Source organism: Rhinoderma darwinii, chromosome 8 (genome assembly GCF_050947455.1).
Source record: "Rhinoderma darwinii isolate aRhiDar2 chromosome 8, aRhiDar2.hap1, whole genome shotgun sequence".
Taxonomy (NCBI): domain Eukaryota; kingdom Metazoa; phylum Chordata; class Amphibia; order Anura; family Rhinodermatidae; genus Rhinoderma; species Rhinoderma darwinii.
In genome coordinates, this window is record NC_134694.1 from 21,487,407 (window position 1) to 21,512,703 (window position 25,297).

The 25,297-nt window shown below is 41.7% G+C and overlaps 1 protein-coding gene and 1 long non-coding RNA gene across 5 annotated transcripts in view; one reads left to right on the plus strand and one right to left on the minus strand.

Annotated features, from left to right (window-relative positions):
- Positions 1-25,297, plus strand: part of LOC142659385 (uncharacterized) — a 123,931-nt gene that overhangs the window by 69,924 nt on the left and 28,710 nt on the right. Inside the window, exon 5 of one of the 2 annotated variants that reach the window (XR_012850316.1) lies at positions 1,227-1,297. The exons of the other annotated variant lie outside the window; for it this stretch is intronic. This is a non-coding gene — a long non-coding RNA (uncharacterized LOC142659385). The remainder of the gene's footprint in view (positions 1-1,226; positions 1,298-25,297) is intronic. 2 annotated transcript variants of the gene reach the window in all.
- The window catches only part of PBX3 (PBX homeobox 3), a 189,707-nt gene that overhangs the window by 4,703 nt on the left and 159,707 nt on the right, over positions 1-25,297 (minus strand). For 2 of the 3 annotated variants that reach the window (XM_075835478.1, XM_075835479.1), the window contains exons 4-9: positions 24,681-24,925; positions 20,596-20,786; positions 18,725-18,860; positions 11,265-11,430; positions 7,480-7,592; positions 6,245-6,334 (exon numbers count right to left, since the gene is read on the minus strand). In XM_075835478.1, coding sequence (XP_075691593.1) covers positions 6,245-6,334; positions 7,480-7,592; positions 11,265-11,430; positions 18,725-18,860; positions 20,596-20,786; positions 24,681-24,925 — 941 coding nt within the window. The remainder of the gene's footprint in view (positions 1-6,244; positions 6,335-7,479; positions 7,593-11,264; positions 11,431-18,724; positions 18,861-20,595; positions 20,787-24,680; positions 24,926-25,297) is intronic. The other variant, XM_075835480.1, reaches the window with a different exon arrangement.

The window sequence follows — 25,297 nt, forward strand, 5'->3', positions numbered from 1 at the left end:
GCATATTGCAATATACACAACAGGTCGATAGACTGTCTGTAGTCCCTAAGGTCTCGTTGTGCTCCTTTATGAGTGGACCTCTGCTACCCGGACAGCAGTAGCTGCATCACTTTTTATTTTTACATGAGGTTGCTTGGTCTATGACCTTGTCCCCATAATGTCTATTAGATTCCACAATCTTTGTGACTAATATTTAAAATTGTCACGTATTATTCTGCTTGGCAGCTGATCTAATGACACTTTAGAAGACAAACCTGTCGTTTTTGTCATATTAGCATTACCCATTACTTTCCTGTCCTGAAATGCCCTCTCGTCCATAAAGGGTTAAGCCCTGCACATCTGATGTTGAGATGTGTTACAGCTCTGATCTATAGCGATGTGTTCAGTTCCCGACAGGCAGGCCCCAAATATGTAATATCTATCACTCATAATACCGATCACTCTTTCCCCTATGTCCTTTATGGCTTTTCATTCTAATTTATAAACAACAAATGTGTAATATTTCTTACCACGCTAGGCAGCTGGAAGAGTCCACGTCAGTCAGCTTTTTGGCCCCCTCTCCCAGTAGTTTTTTTTTTTTTGCAAATAAATTAATCTTTCCTCTGGTGGTTTGAGATTACGCGGTGTATTATAAGAGAGCGCCTTATCAAACCTCATCAGAAAAGATGGAATTCATGTCTGCTATAATGCTGCAGGCAAAAACAGCTTCATATTTTATCACGTTGATAAGGATTTTGCAAACTCTCTGAAGCATTTCGGGATGTTTTAAATGAAAAAGGAACACTGTAACTAAAAGCCTATTCAGACATTTCTTCTGGGTTATTATGAGTTATTTATAACCCCCTCCCCCAAGAACCCATTTGATATTTCAAATGCAAACGATTTGCGTATTTAATGATCGCCCAGGCTGCCCGCTCCCCCCAATTCTCCTAGCTACAACACAACACATTCAATCATTTGGGGAATCGTTAATATTGACTGACATTTGGAGGGAGGGAATAAAACGCTAGTAGTTTACGTAGAGCGAGATATTCTGTGCTTGATTTTTACGCTGCTTGTGCTTCGCTGCAGCCGATTCTATTTTAGCCAAAAGGGAATATTTATATCCTTGGCACAATGAAGATGGGGCACTATATTGTTATTATTTTACTGTACAGTTGTGTCGTGTATGTTGAGTATGTCTTTATATCTCTTTTGGTCTGATGCATTCTCCCATTGGTTTTCAGTACAGGAGACGGTCTCCAGATGAAGGATGTAAAGCCAAGAGTGGGCCCGACCATGCCATATACTCAACACCGTGAGGTTATATACAGTTAGAAGTAAAACATGCGGGAGCCAGTTTGTTGCCGGTGACAAATATACTGGGAGAGTCATGTTTAAAGGGGTTGTCCGGGACTTTAAGATGGCGCTCTATTGTTATGAAAGGTCCAGTGGGGGCTCCGAATATGAGGTCTGTCACCAATCAGCACGAGAAAGGGGCTGCGGCCACTTCATTGCTTATCCAGGCACATTGTCGCCCATTTAAGTCGGACACATCCTAAGGATAGGCCATCATTTTATAGACATGGACTTTAACTTACACCCAATCAAACATGAGGGAAACAGGAATAAGAAAACAAATCCATTGTCTGTAGCTGTCAAAACCAATGGGAGATATAGACCCAGTCAGATAAAAGACTTTGGCAAATGTTCGTGTTCTATTAATTTAGCGGGGAAGATGAGATGAGGCTGCCAGAAACCGGACACCGTTGTGAAACAATAGGATGGGAAAAGTGAAATCCAACCTGCCTGATCTACGTTCCCCCTACAGCAGGCCTCAGGCGAGGTTCTGTCAGCCTTCATGAGCATTTCATTGAATGACAAAAATCGGATCTCTTTAAGATCTCTTAATAATTCTAGTGAAGTAGTGAAGGCCATTGCAACAAACATATGAGAAGTCTTCGTTCCCTGAAGTGAACCACCTCGGCCAGTCACCAGTACCAATAGAGCTCACATGGCACGCTGCCAAACACTGTAGAAACAGCAAGCTTTTAGTGTGGCACGTGAGCGCTCTTGGCAATGCTAATTGGCTGACCGATCATTGCTGAGTGGTGGAAAACCACATAAATTTGCCATCACCGCTTTAACACAACCTCAACTTTGGGGGTTGTTGGATATATGCAATTATGCCCACTAGTTTAATATCATTGAGGTTTCTTAGAAATAATCTAATTTAAATGAGCTTGACCTAGTGATGTATTCCCTGTGTTCAGTAGAACAGCACTCCTAGTGGTGGAGGTGTTGTAGCAAACTAAACACTACATTACAATATTGAGGAAGGCTAAAAATCTATTTAACCCCTTAATGACCAGCCTATTTTAGACCTTAATGACCAAGCTGTTTTTTACGGTTTTCCATAATCACATTCCAAGAGCTATAACTTTTTTATTTTTGAGTCGACATAGCTGTATAAGGTCTTGTTTTTAGCGGGACAAGTTGTGTTTTTTAATAGCACCATTTTGGGGCACATATAATTTATTGATTAACTTTTAACTTTTTTTTTGGGGGGGGGGGGGATAGAAAAAAACCCAGACATTTTTGCCACACTTTTTTTTGCGTCCTAAATCTACGCCTTTTACTGTGTGGTATAAATAACACAATAACTTTATTCAGCGGGTTGTTACGATTGCAACGATACCAAATTTGTATAGATTTTGGATGTTTTACTACTTTTACACAGTAAAAACACTTTTTTCAAAATTATTGGTTTTTGTGTGCCCATATTTGAAGAGCAATAACTTTTTTATTGTTCCGCCGATGCAGTTGTATGAGGGCTTTTTTTTTTGCAGGACGACTTGTCGTTTTTATTGGTACCATTTTGTAGTAGATGCAACTTTTTATCACATTTTTTTTAAGGCGGGATTCACAGGAAACCGCAATTTTTCCATTGTTTTTTTTATATTATTTTTACTGCGTTCACTGTGCGGGTTAAATAATGTAATAGCTTTATAGTCGGGGTCGTTACGGACGCGGCAATACCAAATATGTGTAACCTTTTTTACTTTATTTTGTATTTTTAATAGTAAAGCATTTTGTAAGGGGAAAAAGTAGGTTTTTCATTTTTTTCACTTTTTTTTTTATTAACTTTATTTAACTTTTTTTTTTTTTTACTAGTCCTACTAGGGGACTTTAATATGCGATCCTCCGATCGCTATTGTAATACACTGCAATACTTTTGTATTGCAGTGTATTACTGCGTGTCCGTTTAAAACGGACAGGCATCTGCTAGGCCATGCCTCTGGTATGACCTAGCAGGCATACACTACAGGCAGACCTGGGGGCCTTTATTAGGCCCCCGGCTGCCATTAGAGACACAGACTCTCGGCGATCTTATCGACGGGTGTCGGTGGGATGAGAGGGAGCTCGCTCCCTCCCTCTCTCCAAAACCACTCAGATGCGGCGCTCGCTATTGAGCGCCGCATTGGAGGGGTTAAACGGGTGAGATCGATACCTATATCGATCTCACCCGTTCGAGCAGGGATGCCCCCAGCCCTCAGTTACCTCTGGCAGCTGAGAGCAGGGAGATTTAACGGCTCCCTGCTGTTTATTTATTCTGATGCAGCGCCGTGAAATGGCGTATTGGCGGTCACTAACTGGTTACGATAAATAGTTTCTTTAATGTATTGTCCTTTTAAAATGAAAGTTTCTTGTCTGCTACCAAAACCCAGTTGACCAAGCTGAATGTGAAAAGTACAAGCCTTAAACGATCAGCTTGTTGGAGACCTTAGCGGTAAGGTGAGGCAATATCTAATGCTGCCACTTTCCAAGCAGATGACATTTACAAGTTCCTATTATATTACACTTCGTTCCTTGTCTCTTGCGATTAAAGCAGAACAACCACTGTTATATCTCAAATAGGAAAGCGTTCAGTGCTAAATAGCAAGTGATCTTACAAAATGTCTGCTCTTCAATGCTCTTTAAGGTTTACTTGACTTTGTCATGTGGCTGACGCCGGTGATGTGACATGGTATTTATAGACGGTGGCAGCAGACTAGAACAATTAAAAGATTCTGTAGTGTATTTCATATCGCATTTCGGCCCTTACACGTGAAACACTGGGGGATCATTTACTCTCCGCGTAGATAAGATCTGGCTAATTCTCAAGATGACGTGCCGTTTCCCTGGCTTTGGGCACAAGGGTGGTGGCATCTGTTAAACTTTCTGCTATGATGCCATCTATACAATACCTAAAGTTTGGATACATACAATCATCACGAAATTTTCCTTTAATGTTTTTCTATTACCACTTCTTGTACTGAAGAAGGGCCTCTCTCCATTTTTATAAAGAACGTAAACCGATGCCACACGGTCACTGAATCGGTTAATGCAATGATGTCCACGGAGCAGCCGTGCGAGGCTGGAAATCGTATTTGTCACGGCACTTTTATAACGACTTGTTTCAAATGAGTCAGATGGGTAAGAAAGAGTGACGGGTGCTAAGAGTTCCTGAATGACCAAGGGTACTTATGTTTATATGTGGCACTTTAGGGGCAGTGTACCGGGGCACAGCTGTTTTTACTAGTTACGGCGCTGTTATCCACTATCTGAGACTAGCTAAGCAGTGTAAGAACTGGGTTTTATCACATGTATAATACAAGTATGCATAGATGTAGGTCAAAGTAAAAGACGCCTAGCTATGTGGAGCAATGCACTTTCAATGAAACTAAACAAAAGTATTTCTACGCAGTTTATTAGTTATTAGATGTAATTTCGTTGTTGAATGAGATGCATAGAAAAACACAATGCTTTCTCAGAAATAGCGGCATGTAGAAACCTTCGATAAACATCTGATTAAGGCTTCGTTCACATCTGCGGCAGGGCTCTGTTTATGGGTTCAGTCAGGGGAACCCATGAGCGGAACCCTGACTGAAACAAACGGAAACCGTAGGACTCTTCCTGTGTGCTTAACTGATGTAGCAGAGCTCCATGTGTCATGTTGAACAAAGCCGATTGAATTATCAGTGGCTTAAAGAGAATTTTTGTAGTACAAAACATTTGTCACCGTTATACGACGGAATGAATAGCACAGTCGACTACGGTATTGATTGTCAAAACAACGGAACCCTAACACAACAGTGACAAATGGAAACCATTTGCACCAGATCCGTCACCATTGAAATCAATGGTGATGCAAACGGAAACCTATGGTTTCCGTTGGTTTCAGTCAGGGTTCCGTTCAATGGTTCCCCTGAATGGTGAATAGCTAGGTGCATTACCAAATATTTCTTAAAGGGTAACTAAACTCTCCGAAAACTTCTGACATGTCAGACGTTTTGATTGGTGGGGGTCCAAGCACTGAGACCCCCACAGATCACTAGGAGTGGCAGAAGCGCTCGGGTGTAACGGTGTACGGACTCAATAGAAAGTCTATGGGCCTGTACACCAACTGCTCGGCTTTCCAAGAAAAGCCAATCAGAAGCAAAGCGGCTCAGCGCTCAACCGAGCGCTTCTGCCGCTTCGTTGTAGCGATCGGTTGGGGTCCCAGTGCACGGACCCCCACCAATCAAAATTTATTACATCACAATAACATGTCAGAAGTTTTCTGAAAGTTTGGTTATAGCCTTTAAAGGGTAACTAATTTGTTTTTGCTTCAATACATCTAAAATAAATACATACTGTGTAGTCTGATTCTGCAGCCATGTGACTCCCATCTCTCCTTGCTAACCTACAGATGTTAGTAGAGGGGGCAGATAGAAGACAGGTTGTCGATAACACTTTCGCTCTTAGGACACTGGCACTTTAGAGGAGTTTTCCAGGATTAGAAAAATTTCTGCTTTCTTACAAAAAGCATGCCCACGTGATGTGTCTGGCATTGCAACTCCTCTCCATTGAAGTTAATTTGGCTGAGCTGCAATACCTTCCTAAACCTGTGGACAGGTGTGGCGCCGTTATTGAAAGAAATCAGCCATGATTTTCTAAATCAACCCCTGCAATTCTTTAGTCAAAGAAAGTCTGAGCACGGACATCTTTAATGAAACTCCGAGCACTGTCACTTATCAAATGAATTGTTCTTGTTCTAGAAGCATTCAACTAACAGAGGGTGTAACTAGAAAGGTGCTGCATGTATTTATTGGGATGTGTGTTGCTTGGTTAACTGTATAAGGACTGTAAGAACCATATGAATGTTGGACTGGTTAATGCCAGAAATTCCAGATTAATATCTCCATTACTGATAGGATTAATACTGTGCATTACTGATACTTACAGTTAGGTGATTTGGACTGTACAGTGAATTCCCTCCCAAGGCATCACTGTATCCGCCCGTCTGATTGATAACATGACGAAGGGTATCCACCTAGAAGGGCACAGGAAAGCATAATACATTCACTTTTTGATGATTTCTCAGCATGATTTTTTAACACTAATATCTACGTTTCTAAGATCTCTGTCTTATAAGATGCATTTCAACATGTAGATAGATGTATATCTGCCTGTATAGAAACAAAAATCTATTGTTCAGTTAAGTGATCTGAGCAATATCCATAATATAGGACTTCCAGCTCTATAACCAATTTTATTTTATTGTTCCAAAGAATCTAAAATAAAAAATGAAGCAAATTTGAAATCAGTCGGAATTTAAAATTCCCAATCCTTTCTTGTCTACAGCTCCTATGCAGACCTATGTGTCTCCATAGTAACAGACTACAAATAACCTCAGTGTAGTCTGATTATGCAATCCCACTCCTTTCCATTCGTCCACTAATTCTCACTAACATAGCAGGAGATCGCGACCTAGGCCCTAAATCATACTCGCATTAAGGAAACTAAAATCAATGGTGCTGTTAAATGAATCGGTGACCACCTTGTTCTCTCCATGCCAGTTCTTTGGCATAAGTAGACCAAAAATCTGTTCTTAGTGAAGACCCAGGAGAGAAGCCCAGATCTTAGCTTCGTAGGGCCTGTGAATATACCTTTGGGGGTTGTAAGAGACAGTTGTTAACTGTTTGCTGTAGCTATAAATTACAGCCATTTATACATAGAAAGACTATGATTTGGCATAGGAGTGTATTGAAATGATCCCATATGACCAACCGATTGCAGTTGCTGTTTTCCAGCACTTTGAGGGAAATAATTTGAACATTCGTCAGAAATATACCAAAAAGTACTTTATTCTGAAGGATGTCACTGGAATATTATAGGACAGTCTTTCACATGGTAGTATCCTTCAGCACTTTCATTACTCAGAGACAACCCTTCTCAGTAGGAAAATGCTTGAATTAGCAGGTTCTGGTGGTCATATACCTCTTCACTCCAACAACCAAACCTCTCTCCCCGAGCACTCAAGTCAGAGCCGAAGGCATTCACAAGAGTAACAAATGGCCTGAGAGACCGGGGTGGCCTAGAAAGTGCCAATTATGTGCACACCCTGGACTGGTGCATGTTCTTTGGTGGTAGCTGTGGGAGGTGCACTGAGGAATAACTCAGGGGCGTCTCTCCTACCTGTGATTGCACATTGGCTCCAACTTGGGCCCCTTGGTAAGAATCCCCATTCAGACTCTGCATATTCATGTACATGTCGCCTGAATTTGGGAGATTAAAAGAACCAGAAGAACCTAGGAAAGGAAAGAGCGAAGGATCTGAGAGGATGCTTGAAAGAAAGTGTGAAGATATTAAAAAAGGGGTTTGAAAGGTTAGTAAACCTTTAAGGGGTTGTCCCACAAAACACATGTATCCCCTGTCCAGAGGATACATGTGTGACCGCTGGAGGTCCGACCGCCGGGTCCCCCAGCAATAAGGAAAACGGGGGACCAAAGGTCCCACAAAGTGCTCCGTGAGAATGGAGCGCTGGTGCACATGTCTAACCAGCGTTCCATTCATTTCTAAGGACCTGCTGGAGACAGCGGTCCCGGATGTTCCATAGAAATGAATGGCGCGATGGTCAGTCATGCGCTCCATTCTCATGGAGCACTTCGGGGGACTTTCCGTTCTCCTGATCGCTGGGGGTACCAGTGGTTGGACCCTCAGCGATCACACACGTATCCCCTATCCTGTGCATAGGGGATACATGTGTTTTGTGGGACAATTCCTTTAATAAACAACCTGTATGTGTGAAATTAGTTTTATCGAAAGTTACGCCTGATGTGACCACCTTCTTACGACTGGAGCCAGTACAACTATACAATGCTATTGTGGGGGCCTTGTCGAATGTCATAATCCACCTCCTTACATTATGATGCTACTAATGCAGTCATCCATCTTAATGCAATAATACAAGTGAATATGTCACTGCTTCCCAAAAGATCAGCAAAGTTGTGATTTATGATCTGAATTGTGTGTTCTGTCCTCATCCACAGCAACACAGACAACATCCAGACAAACAAGAGGTTAAGTATGATAGCGAGAATGAACCAGAAAACACTTACTATGGATAATCCACTTCATCTTTGGTCCTACAGATATTTAAATATGTGAACTTTGGCCTATACAAGGGACAACGTGCCATTTCTAGAGCTCGGTAAATGAAACATTTCACTGGGTATCGCCTTGCGTTGGCTACTCCCTCTGCATGTCTCTTAACATTTGATCAAACCCAATCTATTTGTCATCACTTATTATTACACTACAAGCCTCACATAATAAGCAATTATGACACCACATACAGAACACGTCACTGTCTTTGTTGGCATATACCAACGCCTATAGCCTACTGTACTTCCAAGTGCACATTTCTACTACCTACAATACTAGGAATACTCTGGAATCTGCCTCAGGGTCTGGAGAACATTGGGATGTACTTGGCAAAATAGGTGTTCTTGGTTTGGAGGGGAGTCCGTCATCATTCACATCCTACCCTGGGCGTCCACAATAAGAAACTAATGTTCCAATGATTGCGTCTTATTTCTGGGCATACTCTTTATTTAATAAATAAGAAATTCAGGATTCTTGGTGACCATCTTGACTTAGCTTGAAAGTTATGGGATAAAAGCTGAAATGTTGCGTGTGTGTGTGTGTGTGTTTGTTTGTTTATATCCGGAAGCACTACCGCTATGAAAATTGCAGGGCTCTGGGCACGTTAATTTTAGTCCAGTAATTGTCTCAAGTTGTGACAGCAAAAACGCTATGCAGGAAACAGGCTTATCCCATTCATGCCCACAGGACGTTCCACACACAACATTTTTTTTGTCCACGTCCCATAGGTGCCTGGTGACCCCTGCATTGAGGTAGAACATCAGGCGATTACATTGTTTTATGATTAAATACAGGTCCTTCTCAATGAATTAGAATATCATCAAAAAGTTAATTTATTTCAGTAATTCAATTTCAAAAATGATTTCTAATACCAAAATGTTGGCCTACTGAAAAGCATGTCCAGTTTATGCCCTCAATACTTAGTCGCGGCTCCTTTTGCATGAATTACTGCATCAATGCAGCATGGCATGGAGGTGATCAGCCTGTGGCACTGCTGAGGTGTTATCAATGCGGCATGGCATGGAGGTGATCAGCCTGTGGCACTGCTGAGGTGTTATCAATGCGGCATGGCATGGAGGCGATCAGCCTGTGGCACTGCTGAGGTGTTATGGAAGCCCAGGTTGCTTTGATAGCGGTCTTCAGCTCGTCTGCATTGTTGGGTCTGGGGTCTCTCATCTTCCTCTTGACAATACCCCATAGATTCTCTATAGGGTGCAGGTCAGGCGAGTTTGCTGGCTAATCAAGCGCAGTGATATTGTGGTTATTACACCAGGTATTGGTACTTTTGGCAGTGTGGGCAGGTGCCAAGTCCTGCTGGAAAATGAAATCGGCATCACCATGCCATGCCGCAATGATGCACTAATTCATGCAGAGTCGGAGCCCTGACCAAGTATTGAGGGCATATACTATACATACTTTTCAGTAGGCCAACATTTTGATACTAAAAATCATTTTTGAAAATTGGGCTTATATAATATTCTAATTTTCTGAGACCCTATATTTGGGGTTTTCATTAACAGTTACTATAATCGTCAACATTAAAAGAAAAAAATGCTGGAAATAGATCACTCTGTGTGTAATGAATCTGTATAATATGAGTTTGAATTAGGGGGGATTCACACGAGCGTGTATTCGGTCCGTGCGGGCCGCGTGGTTTTCACGCGGCACGCATGGACCAATACAAGTCTATGGGGCAGTACAGACAGTCCGTGCTTTTTGCGCAGCGTTTGTCTGCTGCGCAAAAAGCGCGACAGGTTCAATAACTCTGCGTATTTCGCGCATCACGCACCCATTGAAGTCAATGGGTGCGTGAAAATCACGCGCACCACACGGAAGCACTTCCGTGGGACGAGCGTGATTCGCGCAACAGCAGTGAAAAGGATGAATGAAAACCGAAAAGCACCACGTGCTTTTCTGTTTCCGAACATCCAAACGGAGTGTCTTTGCGATGAGCGAAGCCGGACAAGCGTACCGAACTTCACCGGGTTCGGCCAAACTCGTTTTGGCCGATCCCGGCAAAAAAATTATCGGTACGCGACGTCAGGAGATAGTCACTGTCCATGGTGCTGAAAGAGTTAAACTGTTTCAGCACCATGGACAGTGACTTGCGATCCCAAAATACATTAACCTGTAAAAAAAAACGAAGTTCTAACTTACCGATTACTCCTGTCTCCTTCCAGCAGTCCGACCTCCCGGGATGACACTTCAGTTCAAGTGACAGCTCCAGCCAATCACAGGCCAAGCACAGGCTGCAGCCAATCACAGGCTGCAGCGGTCACTTGGACTGCTGCGTCATCCAGGGAGGTGGGGCCCGATGTCAAGAGAGGCGCGTCACCAAGGACGCGTCACCAAGGACGCGTCACCAAGGCAACGGCCGGGAAGTTCTCGGTAAGTAGGAACTTTATCTTTTTTTTTTACAGGTTTTTCGCTGTTGTGTTCGGCATTCACTGTCGAGGGTGCTGAAAGATTTAGCTCTTTCAGCACCTTGGACAGTGACGGGCGTCGACAAGCCTCATCTCTATGATGCCGGCTGCGCGAAAATCACGCAGCCGCGCATCAGACACGCATGACACACGCAGCTGTCAAATGGTTTTTGCGCTCGCAAAACGCTGCGTTGTTTGCGCGCGCAAAAACGCAACGTTCGTGTGAATCTCCCCTTACTGAAATAAATTAACTTTTTGATGATATTCTAATTCATTGAGAATGACCAGTATGTCCCCTCAAGACTGATTGTCCGTTTTCCCTCTAGCATTGCTCACGTCTAGACATGTCAGATTTCCTATTGCTGCTTTCTGAAACCCACTTGACAAACTTACCGGAATTTGGTGTAGTGGGGGAGCTGGTCTGGTTATTCTGCACAGCGGCTGCTACTGCATGAGCTGCATTCACGGCCGTCTTGGCTGCATACAGGTTTGCCTCTTCCTGAAACTTGCCAATGTTTTTCTTGTACCTGATTCGCTTGTTCCCGAACCAGTTAGATACCTAGAGGAGGGAGATAAAGTTTAAGTATCAATAGGATTTGAATACCGTTCTCCAATAAAAGGGAATCGGCAGTTCTCAAACTTTGTTTCGGTAAACACTTTCAGATAGTCAGATGAATACTAAAAATACAACAGACATAAAAATGTCACTTGTTCCTAGAAGGTAGCACTGATGGAACCGATCAGGAGTTTTCAGTGGACAGAAAATGTGACATCTGTAATGAAAGGTTTTGTTCTGCAGTCATATTATCGGTCACTTAGACGTTCATACATCTTACAAAATGTAAAATAATAGGGATATTTAAAGGGAATTTTTTTCCATATACTGGCTTAGGCCCCATGCACACAAACGTAAAAACGCCCATAATTACGGGCCCATAGACTTCTATTGGCCACGGGTACCTTCCCGTTTGCTTACAGGAAGGTGCCCGTGCCGTTGAAAAATATGGAACATGTCCTATTTCAGGCCGTAATTACAGCACGGGCAGGCCCATAGAAGTCTATGAGGCTCCCTTAATTACGGATGGCTACGTGTGTGCACCCGTGATTACGGGAGCGTTGCTAGGCGATGTCAGGGGATAGTCACTGTCCAGGGTGATGAAAGCGTTAACTGATCGGCAGTAACTTTCAGCACCCGGGACAGTGACTACGGCTGGAGTTAATAGTATAAAAGTTAACTTACCCAGAACTCCCTGCTTCTTCCTCCAGTCCGGCCTCCTGGGATGACGTTTCATCCCATGTGACTGCTGCAGCCAATCACAGGCCAATCACAGACTGCAGCGGTCACATGGACTGCCGCATCATCCAGGGAGGTCGGACTGGATGTCAAAAGAGGGACGCGTCACCGAGACAACGGCCGGGGTACGTATGAACTTCTATTACTTTCAATCGCTGCGGAAACTCTGCCCGAAAGGTCGGCCCCTTCTCTCTATCCAGCACTGCTAGAGAGAAGGGGTTGCCGATTAGTGCAGAGAAAACGGGTCCGTAAATATGGGTGGAATACTGGTGACAACGGACCCGTATTTACGGGAGGAAAAAAAAAAATTTGTGTGCATGGGGCCTTAATCAATTGTTTTCACAAAAGACCCAGCTAAAGAGTGCCAGTGTGGGAGAGAGATGAATATATCTGCAAATAGAGATGTACATTAGCATTAGGCTTTGTAACTACCACTGTACATTTTGTGGGCTAGGGCGCATAAAAACGGGTATTTTTGTGGGAGTGTGGAAGGAAACTGGAAAAAGCGGAGGAATGAATTAATAAATATAAATATATATATATATATATATATATATATGCAAAAGTATTCTCCCCCTTCATATTTTTCCTGTTGTATTGCTTTACAACATGAAATTAAAATTGATTTAAAATTTTCATTTACGTAATGAACCTGACAAAATAGTCCAAATTGTTTAGTGGAATGGAAAAAAACAAACTTGCTTATAAAAAAAAAACAAAAAAAAAAACACAACTAAGAACTGAACAAGTGTATATATATATATATATATATATATATATATATATATATATATATATATATATATATATATGTATTCACCCACTTTATGAAACCCCTAAATAAGTTCTGGTCAAACCAAATAACTTCAGAAGTCACATAATTAGTTGAATAAGGTTCCCTGCGTGCAACCAACGCGTCACATGATCTGTCACATGATGTCAGTATAAATACACCTGTTCTGAATGGCCCCCGAGTCTACAACACCACTGAGTAACATGAAGATCGAGGGGCTCTCCAAACAGATCAGAGTCAAAGTTGTGGAGAAGTATAGATCGGGGTTAAAAAAATATATATCTTAAACTGAAAATCCCTCGAAGCACCATTATAACAAAATGGAAAGAATATGGTAAAACTACAAACCCGACGAGAGAAGGCCGCCCACCAAAACTCACCAGGCAAGAAGGGCATTTAACAGACACCACCAATAACACTGAAGGATTTCTAAAAATCCACAGCGGAGATGGAAGTATCTGTCCACAGGAAAACTACAAGCCGTACACTCCACATAGTGGAAGAGTGGCCAGAAAAAAAAACATTGCTTAACCCTTTCTCGTCACAGCCCTTTTTTGGATTTTCATTTTCATTTTTTCCTCCCCGCCTTCCAAAAGCCATAACTTTTTTTATTTTACCGTCGATAAAGCCATACGACGGCTTGTTTTTTGCGGGACAAGTTGTAGTTTTTCACAGCACCATTTATTGTACAATATAATGTATTGGGAAACTGGGAAAAAATTCTTTGTTGGGTAGAATAAGAAAAAAAAAGCTTTCTCAATCTTTTGAGGGGTTTCGTTTTACGGCTTTCACGGTATGGTAAAAGTGGCATGATAACTTTATTCTATCAGTCAACACGATTACGGAGATACCAAATTTATATAGTTTTATGTAACCCTACATCTTCCTGTAACCCTATGGTACTTCGGGGGGTGTTTAGTGGGTTCAATGCGATCACCTCTATCAGAACTTTTCACAGATGTCTAATTTAATAAAGTATATGATGGTGAAAGATGCCCTTTAAGCCTTAAAGGGGTTTTCCGATATTGTTTTTTTGGATATTCCTGTTTGGTCTGGTTTAACAATTCTGCCCAGCTTTTTTTTCCCATTCATTTTACTCACCGTAAGCGCACTGTGGCCGATCTCTGCTTTGTTTACGTCAGGTACTACCGCTACTCGCCTGTTTCCTGTACTCTCATAGCCTACAAATCCCAAGATGCCTAGCGCAAATGGGAATTCAGCAAAAACCAGGGGGGGGGGGAAGCAATGCAGGCGCTGTGAGAGCAGAGGATCGAGCATGCACACTGTTTGCGTATCAACCACGCGTGCTCAGAGACGGAAGAAGCAGGGTATCCGCTCCACCCCTTCCCACAGTGTACAGTTACGTCAGGAATGACGCGCCCGTACGCTGAGCCTGCCAGAAGGAAGTGATAGCTCTCACGTACGAGGCAGCGGCTGAAGTTCGGATTTACGGTGGGCGACGCATCACGTGACCGCATGCGAGATATGGCATACACTATAGACTTCTATATGAAGTGTATTACGGCTCTGTGCAACGTGGAGGCTGCACGTAGCCGTAATCAGGTTGTGTGCATGAGTCCTAAACGGTATAAGCCGTTCGGACATCCTCTTTCCCTATATATGTGACTTTAATTGTTTTGGGTAATTGTGAAATAACCGTAGCGGAAAACATCTGGTAACATAAAACACAGTATTCATATCTGTACAGCACAATTGCTTTCCGTCAGACTTTCCATTGTGACCCTGAGTTCATGCCTCATTCGTAGTGTTTTCCCCAGCTGATACTTGGCGTTACATTTTATACATTCTGCTTACCATTAACCTGCCAGCCAGCAGGGCAATAATACATTAATGAAGGCGGGTGGATAATTATTGTAAAAAAAATAAAAATCAAATTACTGCTTTATTAACAGCTTGAAAAGTGAGCAAATCTCTGGCGTATGCAGACGAGGGACAATTCACTAGTCAACAATAGCCATGTCTAATAAAGGCTTTCTTCTATCCAACCCTCCCTCCCCGTTACATTTTAATATCGCCGGAGCCTTGGGAGGCCTCAGGGTGCTGGATATTCTTGACGTGGTCTAGGAATCCATCCCAGCTTCTTCAGTGCTTCTTAATCTTTAATATCAAGGCAATTAAAATTAATGACTGCCACTGTGGGCAGTGTTTCCCTGACATGCATTGTTTGATGGCATTACCTTGAGGTTAAAGTAACGAGCGTGGTTTAATTGGAAGCGGTGAACAGAAAGACGATCATACGTTATGTTTAACTTGTATGGAAAGTACCGGTTAGTATCGGCAACTGGTTAAGAAATGCACAACCAACAAGCCCCTACAGTAACAATGTTGTCCATTTTGCATTGCCGATGTCACAAGGTCTTCGCTGACTGGAGCTGAATTGTAGCGGAATGCACAAGAAAGAAAAATGGACGTCTCTCATGTTCCATGTTGTGCTAACCGGTGCCCAGACAAGAGGGTACATTCAGTTTAGGTTACTATGGTGCCGGGTCTTTTCTTAGCCACCCTTATAAATGTCGGCTGACTTATGGATTGGTGGACAGTTAGCCTATGTCTATAAGGAAAAACTTTCCTGCTGCATGACGTTTATTGAAAACCCTTTTAGATACTCCTTGGCAACAGACTGCAATCTGTCGACTTGTCAGCATGTAATGTAACAAAGTGGCAGCCTGTAGTCTGTTGGCCCATCTGAGAGAATTTTAAAGGTCAGTGCAGCAAATGTAAGTGGCAGTGTATCGGATTCCCAACAGTGTGTCACAGGGACCCTAGCAATGCATGTGAAGGGGGCCTATTAGGAATATCCCCAAATACAGTAACTATAGTAAAAGAAGAAATTGTGTGTGTACATAATGGTAGTAGGACAACCACTTTAATGGTGGCAGCTTCCCGCCAGAACAAAAGCTGCTCTTTGTAGCAATTCTTTGCTCTGAGGGGTTCTCAGGTTGGGGACCATCATCTTTGACGTCCATATCCCCTACTAATACATATAGACAGGGATTTTACTGAGTGGACAATACCTTGATCCCATAATAAGTCCAACGTATAATATGAGTGATGATATAAAAGAGTGCTGATCCAGGAGAAGCAAAAAAAAAACAACCTATGGAGACGTAAGCCAATTGCCCCGTATTACAGAGAATGATTCCTTATCTACTCCAATTTATCCGAATAAATCCTTGGCTCGACGTCCCATCTCCAGAAATCTAATACCTGCAACTTGTAATATAATATCGCCCAAAAAAGGCATCCAGGCCCCTCTTGAACTTATTCAATGGAATTACATCTTGTCTTATGACCTAGATTCGGAGGACTGTATTGAAAACAATATGAACTATCTGAGTAGCCCAGATTCTACAGATCCCAAAAAAGTCGGATTTACCCCATTTATCATCCGCAGTATACAAGTTTATCAATAATTAAGCAGATTTATCTGCCAGGCCCTTCCCTTTAATGAGGCTGTCAATCGAATTATTTTACTCATTTACAAGGTACAGAAATACAGAGCGCCAACGTCTGATATCTTTTCTAGCACGGCAAAGGTTAAATGGCAGCAGAAGATCTCCTTGCTTGAAGCAGACATCCCAGAATCCCTTGCTAAACAATGCTGCGGGCAGGCCGTCCCCATCCCTAGCTCGCACGCTTCCAAAAAAAAATAAAAAAACCTTTGCATGATATAAGAATAAGCATCTTCTTTCTCTCGCCGTCGCCTAAAGTCAATTAATGAATCGGTTCTAATTGCAGATTCGTTTAAGAAGGGCTTTGTTTTGCTTATTTATCAAACTAATTGCAGCGTTAACATGGCAAGAAAAAAAAGTCTATAAATTATTAGGTAAATGCTTCATCTCTCTGCAGTGCCGCAATGTGTTTTATGTAGGAGAAAGCCGCTTTATTTCTTTCACTGGAGAGGTTTTAATGAGACAACTGTCATGCACCTGTTTTTATAAAAGCCCCTACAGGCACGAGGCTTTCACACCGGCGCCGCGTACGCACCACTTAGCACAGGATTTACGCAATGGCTAGCGCCAGCACTAAGGGTCACATCAGAGCCAGATTCCAGTAAACATGTGACAGTGAACGGAGAACTTCTATGTATCAGTGACGCTAGGAGTCCAGAATCCGGCCAAGAATAGAGTTCCTACAAGTTTTAGCTTTTTTACAGGCTCATGCCTAGATTTATGTTCACCAAAATCAGATTAAAATAAGAGTAAAAGCATGGGTTGGGCACTGCCAAGCCTCCTGGCAAATTCTCTTTTACTGCCAATTCTGCTTGTAGCTGTCAACTTGAGATATCTGAGGCCGACTGGTTGCTAGGGACATTCTGCTTGACAACGCATTTAAAAAGACTAGAGCTCTTGGCTGTGTATTAATGGTAAACCATTGATCTGACTGCGGCCTGTGCGGACATCAAGGGTAAAAAAAAGTCTGGCAGCAGTAAGGCCATGCCATGTACCATCTCAGCTGGCATTATTCAGAGTTATTAAAAAAAAAAAAAAAAGCTTTAGTATGAAGAGCTATTTAGCAAAATGAAAATAAATGACAATTTTATTTTAGACAACTACTCCAATACGTGTTGTGCCGTTCCTCTGTGATTCCTCCTGGAAATGTGTGAATAAATTAACAGCTGGATGTTACCCTATTGACCAGGGGAATAGTATGTCCTTATAGAATGCGGCACTATCAGCACTGATTTGAAAGTGGCAGAGTATGTAGGGACACTGCCTATTAACAAGGGGAATGGTAACACCTACTTATCAATTTATTTATATATTTCCAGGAGGAATAACAGGGGAATGCAGTTTTAAGAACAGATGTTTCAGAATTATTTTATGTGGAATACAAGATTTTTATACACTGTTGTATATATGCGTGTGTTTGCAGAAAGACATTCCTTTGTGTGCAGGTTAAACAAAAGGTTTCATGATTATTCTAATGTTGGGAGGTTATTTGTGAAAATAAGATATATGTGTATATATATATATATATATATATATATATATATATATATATATATATCCCCGAGTCTAAGCTCCATGAATATGTTAATATTATAAAATCTCAGATTGTTTAGCTCTGGGAGAAATATTGTCATTGTGTCAGTATAACCCAATGTGTCATTTCAACACATACTTACAATCCATGAAGAAAAACTCCTTGGGTTAAAATGATGCAAAATCAAAATCAAGCATCATAAATAGGCCCCTGAAAGTGGGATTTGGAAATGAGCAGCCTCGCCGGCCTGTAGAAATGTGGCATATGCCAGACACATTACTGGAAATGTCATATGTGACATATGAGACGTGACAGGGCCCACAGACAGAGGGGCACTCATTGGCAGAAACCCATTGCAGGACTGGGTACTGTGGCATTTAAAAATCGGTGTCCTTTAGATTTTCTACCCAGAGCACAGCTATATTGTAGATGGCCACCTCTGAAATGGGAACCTGAAACCCATCCGAACAATGGCTCTAATGACGGGCAGGAACAATTCTATTGTCTTAACCCAATTAAATGCCTAATGCACAGGGGTATAGTAATTCTAATTACTTGTAGTGCATTAATTATATGTAATTATACTAATTGCAATTAGTTGTAATTAATGAATCACACTTTCTTTAACACTAACACTCCCGGGATTTTTTATAGATCCATAAAATCCTTCCCAAAAAAAAAAAAAGGAATAAAATGGGCAAATATTCCAAATCCCCTCCGGTGATATGACTGAAGCTGAAGTGTCTGTGACTTCCTCACCTGCGACACTGTGATACTGCATTTCTTTGCCAGCTCCTCTTTGGCTTCCTCGCTTGGGTAAGGGTTGCTGAGGTGAGAGTAGAAATACTCATTTAGGATCTCTGTGGCCTGTTTACTGAAGTTACGTCTTTTTCTCCTGTGGAAGGAACAAAAGAATTAGGAGAAGAACATACGAAACGTGTACCTTAGGCTGACTGACACAAACGGATTTCAATGGTGACGGATACGGTGCCAATGGTTTCCGTTTGTCTCAGTTGTGCAGGGGCTCCGTTGGGTTCCGTCGGTTTGACGGAATCAATAGTGTAGTAGACTATGCTATTGATTCCGTCAAAACGACGGAACGAGCCCTGACACAGATGTGAACGAAGCCTTAGCTGGGCATCACCTATGGCAAGCTGGAATAGCCTGGGCACTTTATAGCATGTACGTACATTCCTTGAATAAGTTAAGCATCTGCTTGCGTATTGTTACATGTGTATTACTGATATAGTCTGGCTACTGTCATTTAGGAACATAAAGAAGTGAACAAGGCAAAAGTTTTCTTATTGATTTGTCAAGTTGGTGAGATACAACTATTGGGACAAGAATCGGCCATGAAGAAGGATACATCATATGGTAAAATAAGATCCTCCAGTATGTAGAGATCCCCAACCGTGAGACATTTGCCCACATAACGCTGCCATAACTCCATTCTTATTATGGACAGGAAGCAGTAGGGATCTAAATAGGTCCAAAATATTGAGATTTATGGACTGAACTTAATAGTAAAACAGTGAACTAAGCGCCCCCTAGTGGCTGCCGTAGTCATCCAGAAATGTATTATTTAACTCTATGCAGGGGATTTGTCGCTATGACTGCCTTACAGATATACTCTGAAAATAATCTGCATGGAATGTTGGACCTATAGACAACATGGTGTAAAAAGGTGGAGATTCACTTTAGGACGGAAGATTTGGCTATGTTAAAGGACCTTTTCCTTATGCCTTTTTCCATATGTGGTTCTATCCTCTTGACTGTACCGTCTTTAAGATCAGTACAGCTCCTTCCACTTTGTCCTAAGGACTTTTATTTTCCTATTTTTGTTTTAGCCTTGATGTCACCATCCAAGGATGGCAGGATACAGTTCCCAGCACAGATGGGTTCACACTCAGGCAGTTATACATGTTTCATAGGATTCAGACAACCTCCCTGTGGGAAGCCTTGAAATGTGCAGGCCTCGGGGCTACTGTGCCATAAGGCATTCGGCAAACTGCCTGCCTGAGGCTGCTTGGATCTCATTGCTCTCATATTCTTTATTCGACTTACATTCCTTTCCGTCAGCACTAGTACCATTTACTACCATAACGGCGGCTTTACTTAAGAGTTAACAAAACCTTCCCAAGTAACTTTCCATGTTACGCTTCGGTTGCTAAGTTAAGCAATTCACACAGCCGGAACATTTTCTGTAATTTTTATGTTATGTACTGAAGTGTGGAAGTCTATATGATAAATTGCTACATTCTTAGCGCTCAATATTTCCGGACACTTGGTAGGCCTGTGATCACTGATCTGCTATTCCGATGGCTACAAGTTTGTCCTTCTGGCCGGTTCCACACAGTCTTGATGCCATTTTGGTGTTGTAATTACAGCTCCGAAAGCCGGGATGTCACCCAGCTTTTCCAGACATCTGAATGGCTACTTGCCTAGATATGTAGTAGTACATAGTCTGCCTTTATATCACTTCAAACCCAGGCAGAATTTCCATTCAGAACTCTGGGAAAGTTTTGGATAGTGGTAGGCAAATTGGTTGCCATCCATCTCAGAAACAGATATAAACTGTCGAGATGGACATGATAGACGCTCGCGTAATGCTAGTTTAATACTATACTAACCTGGCATCGAGAAACCTCGACCTCAAGATCATGACAGCTTCACACGTGCTTTGTTTCAGTTGCATTTGAATGGAGCTGAACTTCCTATGGATAATGCCCACCATCCTTTCAATTTCTTTGGGGGAGATGGGGCGCGTCCGGCTTTGCTCTCTCAGGAGATTCATCACATGGGTGGTAAATTCATTGCATGCCTATAAAAAAAACAAAAAAAATGAATCATGTATAAATATAGGAGAATGATTAAAAAACAGCCATGCAGAATGAGTTGTGATATATTATGGCATATCCTGTATATTCTTCACCATATAGCATGCTCCCCTATAGTTCTCCAGGATTACTCCACACCCTGTGAATCCAATACTGCACTTTACTCACAAAGCAATGGAAACTTAGCATATCAAAATGAGTGTGTTGGACACTGGATGTTTTTAGTACCCTCAAGGGATCCTAAAGATATGACATCGTTTACAGAAAATTGTCATATAAGCCAGTGTAAGGCTAAGTACTCATGGATGGTTAAACAACCACAATGGTGAAAGGCGGCAGAGTGTGTCTAGCTATAGGTGAATTGAGGTTAAGAAAAGCTCAAAATACTGCTTCCTTGTACTCCCGGCACTCATCACCTGGTAAACGCAACGCAGAGGTGGTGAATACAAGATATTATATATACATATACATACATATATATATATATATATATATATATATAGTATACGGAGCATTCGAATGGATTGTCTAGATATGTATCTATAGTAAATTTTACTAGTCTAAGACCACATGTTGTGATTTTAATGCCCAAAATGACATATTTGGACACACAAGAATTGCCTCCATAATGATAACATTTTTTAGACATTGCATTAAGTTATTTGTGAATCTCCTCTGCAAAGCTTCTTCTTTAAAGGGATTGTCCTGTCTTCACCACCTCCTTCCCTATGCTCAGTTAGGGTATATGGATGTCATAGAGGAGGGTCCCCTGCTCAGAAGCCTCTTCTATGAGCCAGAGCAGAAAGCAGATCCTTTTCTGTTGAACTGAAGGTGACCACGTATCCATTTAAATGAGCTCCATGTAATACTACATTTCCCCTGTAGTGGCTGCTGCAGGGGAGATGAGCAGCCGTATTGCGTTTTCCCCTTCAATTACCGCTAATCTTTAGGGATCGGAGAAGCAGGACCCACAGCGATCAGTTCATCAGCAGGGCGACTTCATTCTAAGTCGGGTTTCTCTAGATGGAATAGCCTCTTTAGGTACCAAATTAATTTATTTACAGTTTAAAGGGAGGTTCTAGTAAAAAAAAAATATAATAATGTTTCCTATTGAAAACGTCAGACTGAATCATAACTTATTTTTACAAATACTGATCTTGCTAGACAGGGCAACGCTGAATTACCATGCTGTGGAGAGCAGTGCAGCTGACCACTAAAATGCGCAAGTGCTGGCGACACATACCCCTTCCCCACCACAACTTCACTTCCAAGATTTCTCTGGGGGAAATGGCGGCCAGTCTCTAGCACTGGGGAGAATAATATTAGCTACATAACTTTTTTTTGGTTTGTTAGACACATCAGGAGGACCCAGCATGAGAAACTTTCTTTCCTTTATGAGTTTTTCTTTTATGTAGGACAGAAATGTATACTTTAGAGGGGTTGTCTAGGATTAGAAAAAAATGTCTGATCTTTTTCCATAAACAGCACCCCTCCTGTTCCTGGGCTGTATCTAGTATTGCAGCTCAGCTCCATTCACGTAAATGGTTCTACACTTCAATACAGGCATAGCCCATGTACAGGAGTGGCGCCGCGTGGAACACAAGGGAATTCAATCATTTTTACTGTAAAATAATGGCCTAAAACATGAAAAAAGAGCAAAAAAATATTTTTATAAAAAATTACTAGAAAATCAATAGGATGTGAATATACAAGAAAGATGCCGATCCACCGGTGCCCGCGGTGAGAGTTGGGGTTTTGGGAGTGAAATGTTTTGAACGTATCGCTGAGGAATAAGTGGGGATTTATTTCCTGAAATGCTTGCTGAACGTTATCTCCGCTTATTAAGGGAAGCCATGTATGAACTGAAAGGCTGATTAGCAATTTGGCACGAGCCCAGGGTTTGTGGGATTCACCCAGCATCCCTTTAAAGCACTAGTTCATACAAGATTAATTAGAACATCTCATTTATGTAGTATGCACTCTAGCTCATTACTCTAAGTAAAATTCGTTAAGTATTTACATTTAGATAATTAAAACCCGGGTACGCCCTTAAGAAAGATGCATGCACTTCTGCGAAAGCGATTTCTTTACTGTTGTTCCATTAAAGGCCGTGTTACCTTCTTATTTATTTCTGTAGGAGGAGAATGCAGGGCTGGTTTTAATAGGGTTACTTAAGAGTCTTTACATTCGATATTACACGGCATGCTTTTATGTATGAGTATATACACACACGCACGCGTATAATAGACTGACAGTTTTTAGCACATTTCTTGACTTCAAAGTGCACAATGGTGATATTTGAATTTCATGAATGTGCTAATAATCTCGACACCTACTCATTTGCTAGGGAACTATAGTGCTAAGCACTTACGGTGTTTGGTATCTGCTATATGCTAGTCATGTGCTCCTGGAAAATATCTGAATTCATCTTATGGTTTTAGATTTGCCGTTGACATCTGAGAATTTTCTTACCTTTCATTGCACAGTTTTTATCCCCAAAAGATGTCTTGGCTTTCCTGCAAATTCTTAATTTGGGGTGAACTCAGGAGTGATCAATGTCTGCAACAGCCAGGTCTCCCAGATGTTCTGAGGCACAGGGGACCCTCACTACCATCATTTTGCCTTTGGCAAAAACCAACTTTGAGAGCAGCACTGGAAAGGCAGCTCTCAAAGTGTCATCTAAATTACGGCAGCCGCGGATAATGTACAGGACACTTTTGTACATGCAACCTTTGCTTAAAGCTGTATATTGTATGGATGTTGTTCACTGGAGGCATAACCAACGCTCATAGGGCAGTCTCTTATAGGCATACATTGCTTGCTAGTGCCGCAAGCTACAATTCAGTATAGCTGAAACAAATCTGTCTGATAATGTATGCAAAATATATATCCATCGCCCTCGAACCATTGGAAACCTGGTGCAATTATAGCAAATAATCCTATTCAAATGGAATCAACGTGACATAAATGCAATTAAATTACGTTTTAGGGTTAAAAATAATGTAACCGTAAATCTTGCATTTCTTTTCTTGAAAATATGCCCACAAACGGGTTGACTTTGCCACTTGACTTAAGTATTAAGAGGGCAGATTACTATTCGGTCAGTCCGCACTGACAGCTTCTAGTGAGGTTAGGCCAATATAGGCTTTTGGTAGAAATCCTTCAATTACAACTCTGTAAATATGTCCGCCAATTATTATTGGGTAATGTGATCCTTCTAAAGACATATTATGTAGCTACCACCACTGGCGTGTCGTGAACTGGGTTTAGTATGGCTTCCAGGGCACATGACCCCTTATAAATTAGGACGTTTACAAGGGGTTCTAATAGAGATGGGTGCATTTGCTCCTCAATGTGACACTCAGTACGGGGTATTGAAGAGGTGTTGCGGTGACAGATATGGTAAAACTCATGAATGGTGTACTTGCTCTTTAAATATTAGGAGTGGTTTTCCAATGATAACCAGTTGTCTAATATCCGGAGCAATAATAACACTTTTACACGAGTAGGTGATCGGGTGAATGAGTGCTCATTTGAACGATTATTCCCGATTATCGGCTCGTGTAAACATGGCAACGATCAGTCAACGAATGATGTTCGTTGACTGATCGGATCTTTATGCTGCCATAAAGATAATAATTTTTTAACAGCACATTTCCCTGGGATGTGCTGCCGGCAATATGAGAATGAATGATCATATTCAGCCGTTCGTCCCTGTATAGCCATGATCATTGCTTCATCTAAACAGAGCAAATGATCGACATGTCATTTGTTTGACCGTGCCAAATAATCAGATATCATCCGAAGTAACGTTAAATAATCTGAAACATGTTATCGTAAACTATTTGATTAAATATAGTTGCTGTATAGTGGAATACCTGCTCATATTTCTCCAGTTCTGTGTGGTAAATCTGTCGGATCTGACTGAGTTTGGCTCTGTAGTCGGAATGTTCTATTGAGTTGTCGGAGGTTCCTCCGCCTGATGCTGCCGCCGCCGCTGCCGCTGCTGCAGCTCCGCCTCCTTTCTCAGGTCCAGATACACCTTCTGCCAGTAACATGTTGTCCAGTCTCATGAGTTGTGGGTCTGGGGGATCTTCTTCCTGTGCCCCTCGGATGCTGAGACCTTTGGTTTAAAGAAAAGATGACATTAGTAGGACAAGAATATTTGGTTGCAAGATCACACATGAAGAATACATTACTAGTATGTTTAATGCAGTATCCAGGGAAATCTCGTTTATAATCATCTGGTTAATAACATACAGGATACAAAGAGTGGATTATACGGCACAGTATGCAGCAAACCCTTCTTCAGTGCCTCCACATGACCACCTTCAACCATTGCTGCAAACAAATCCATGTTATAAGCACCTACGGTGGAAGGAATCGTAAATCCTTAGAACGCAATTCACACAGTAATCAATAGACTTTCCCGGCTCTGTGTACTGGAATATACATTCTTCTTGTAAATTAATCTCCAATTTCAGTATTATGCCAT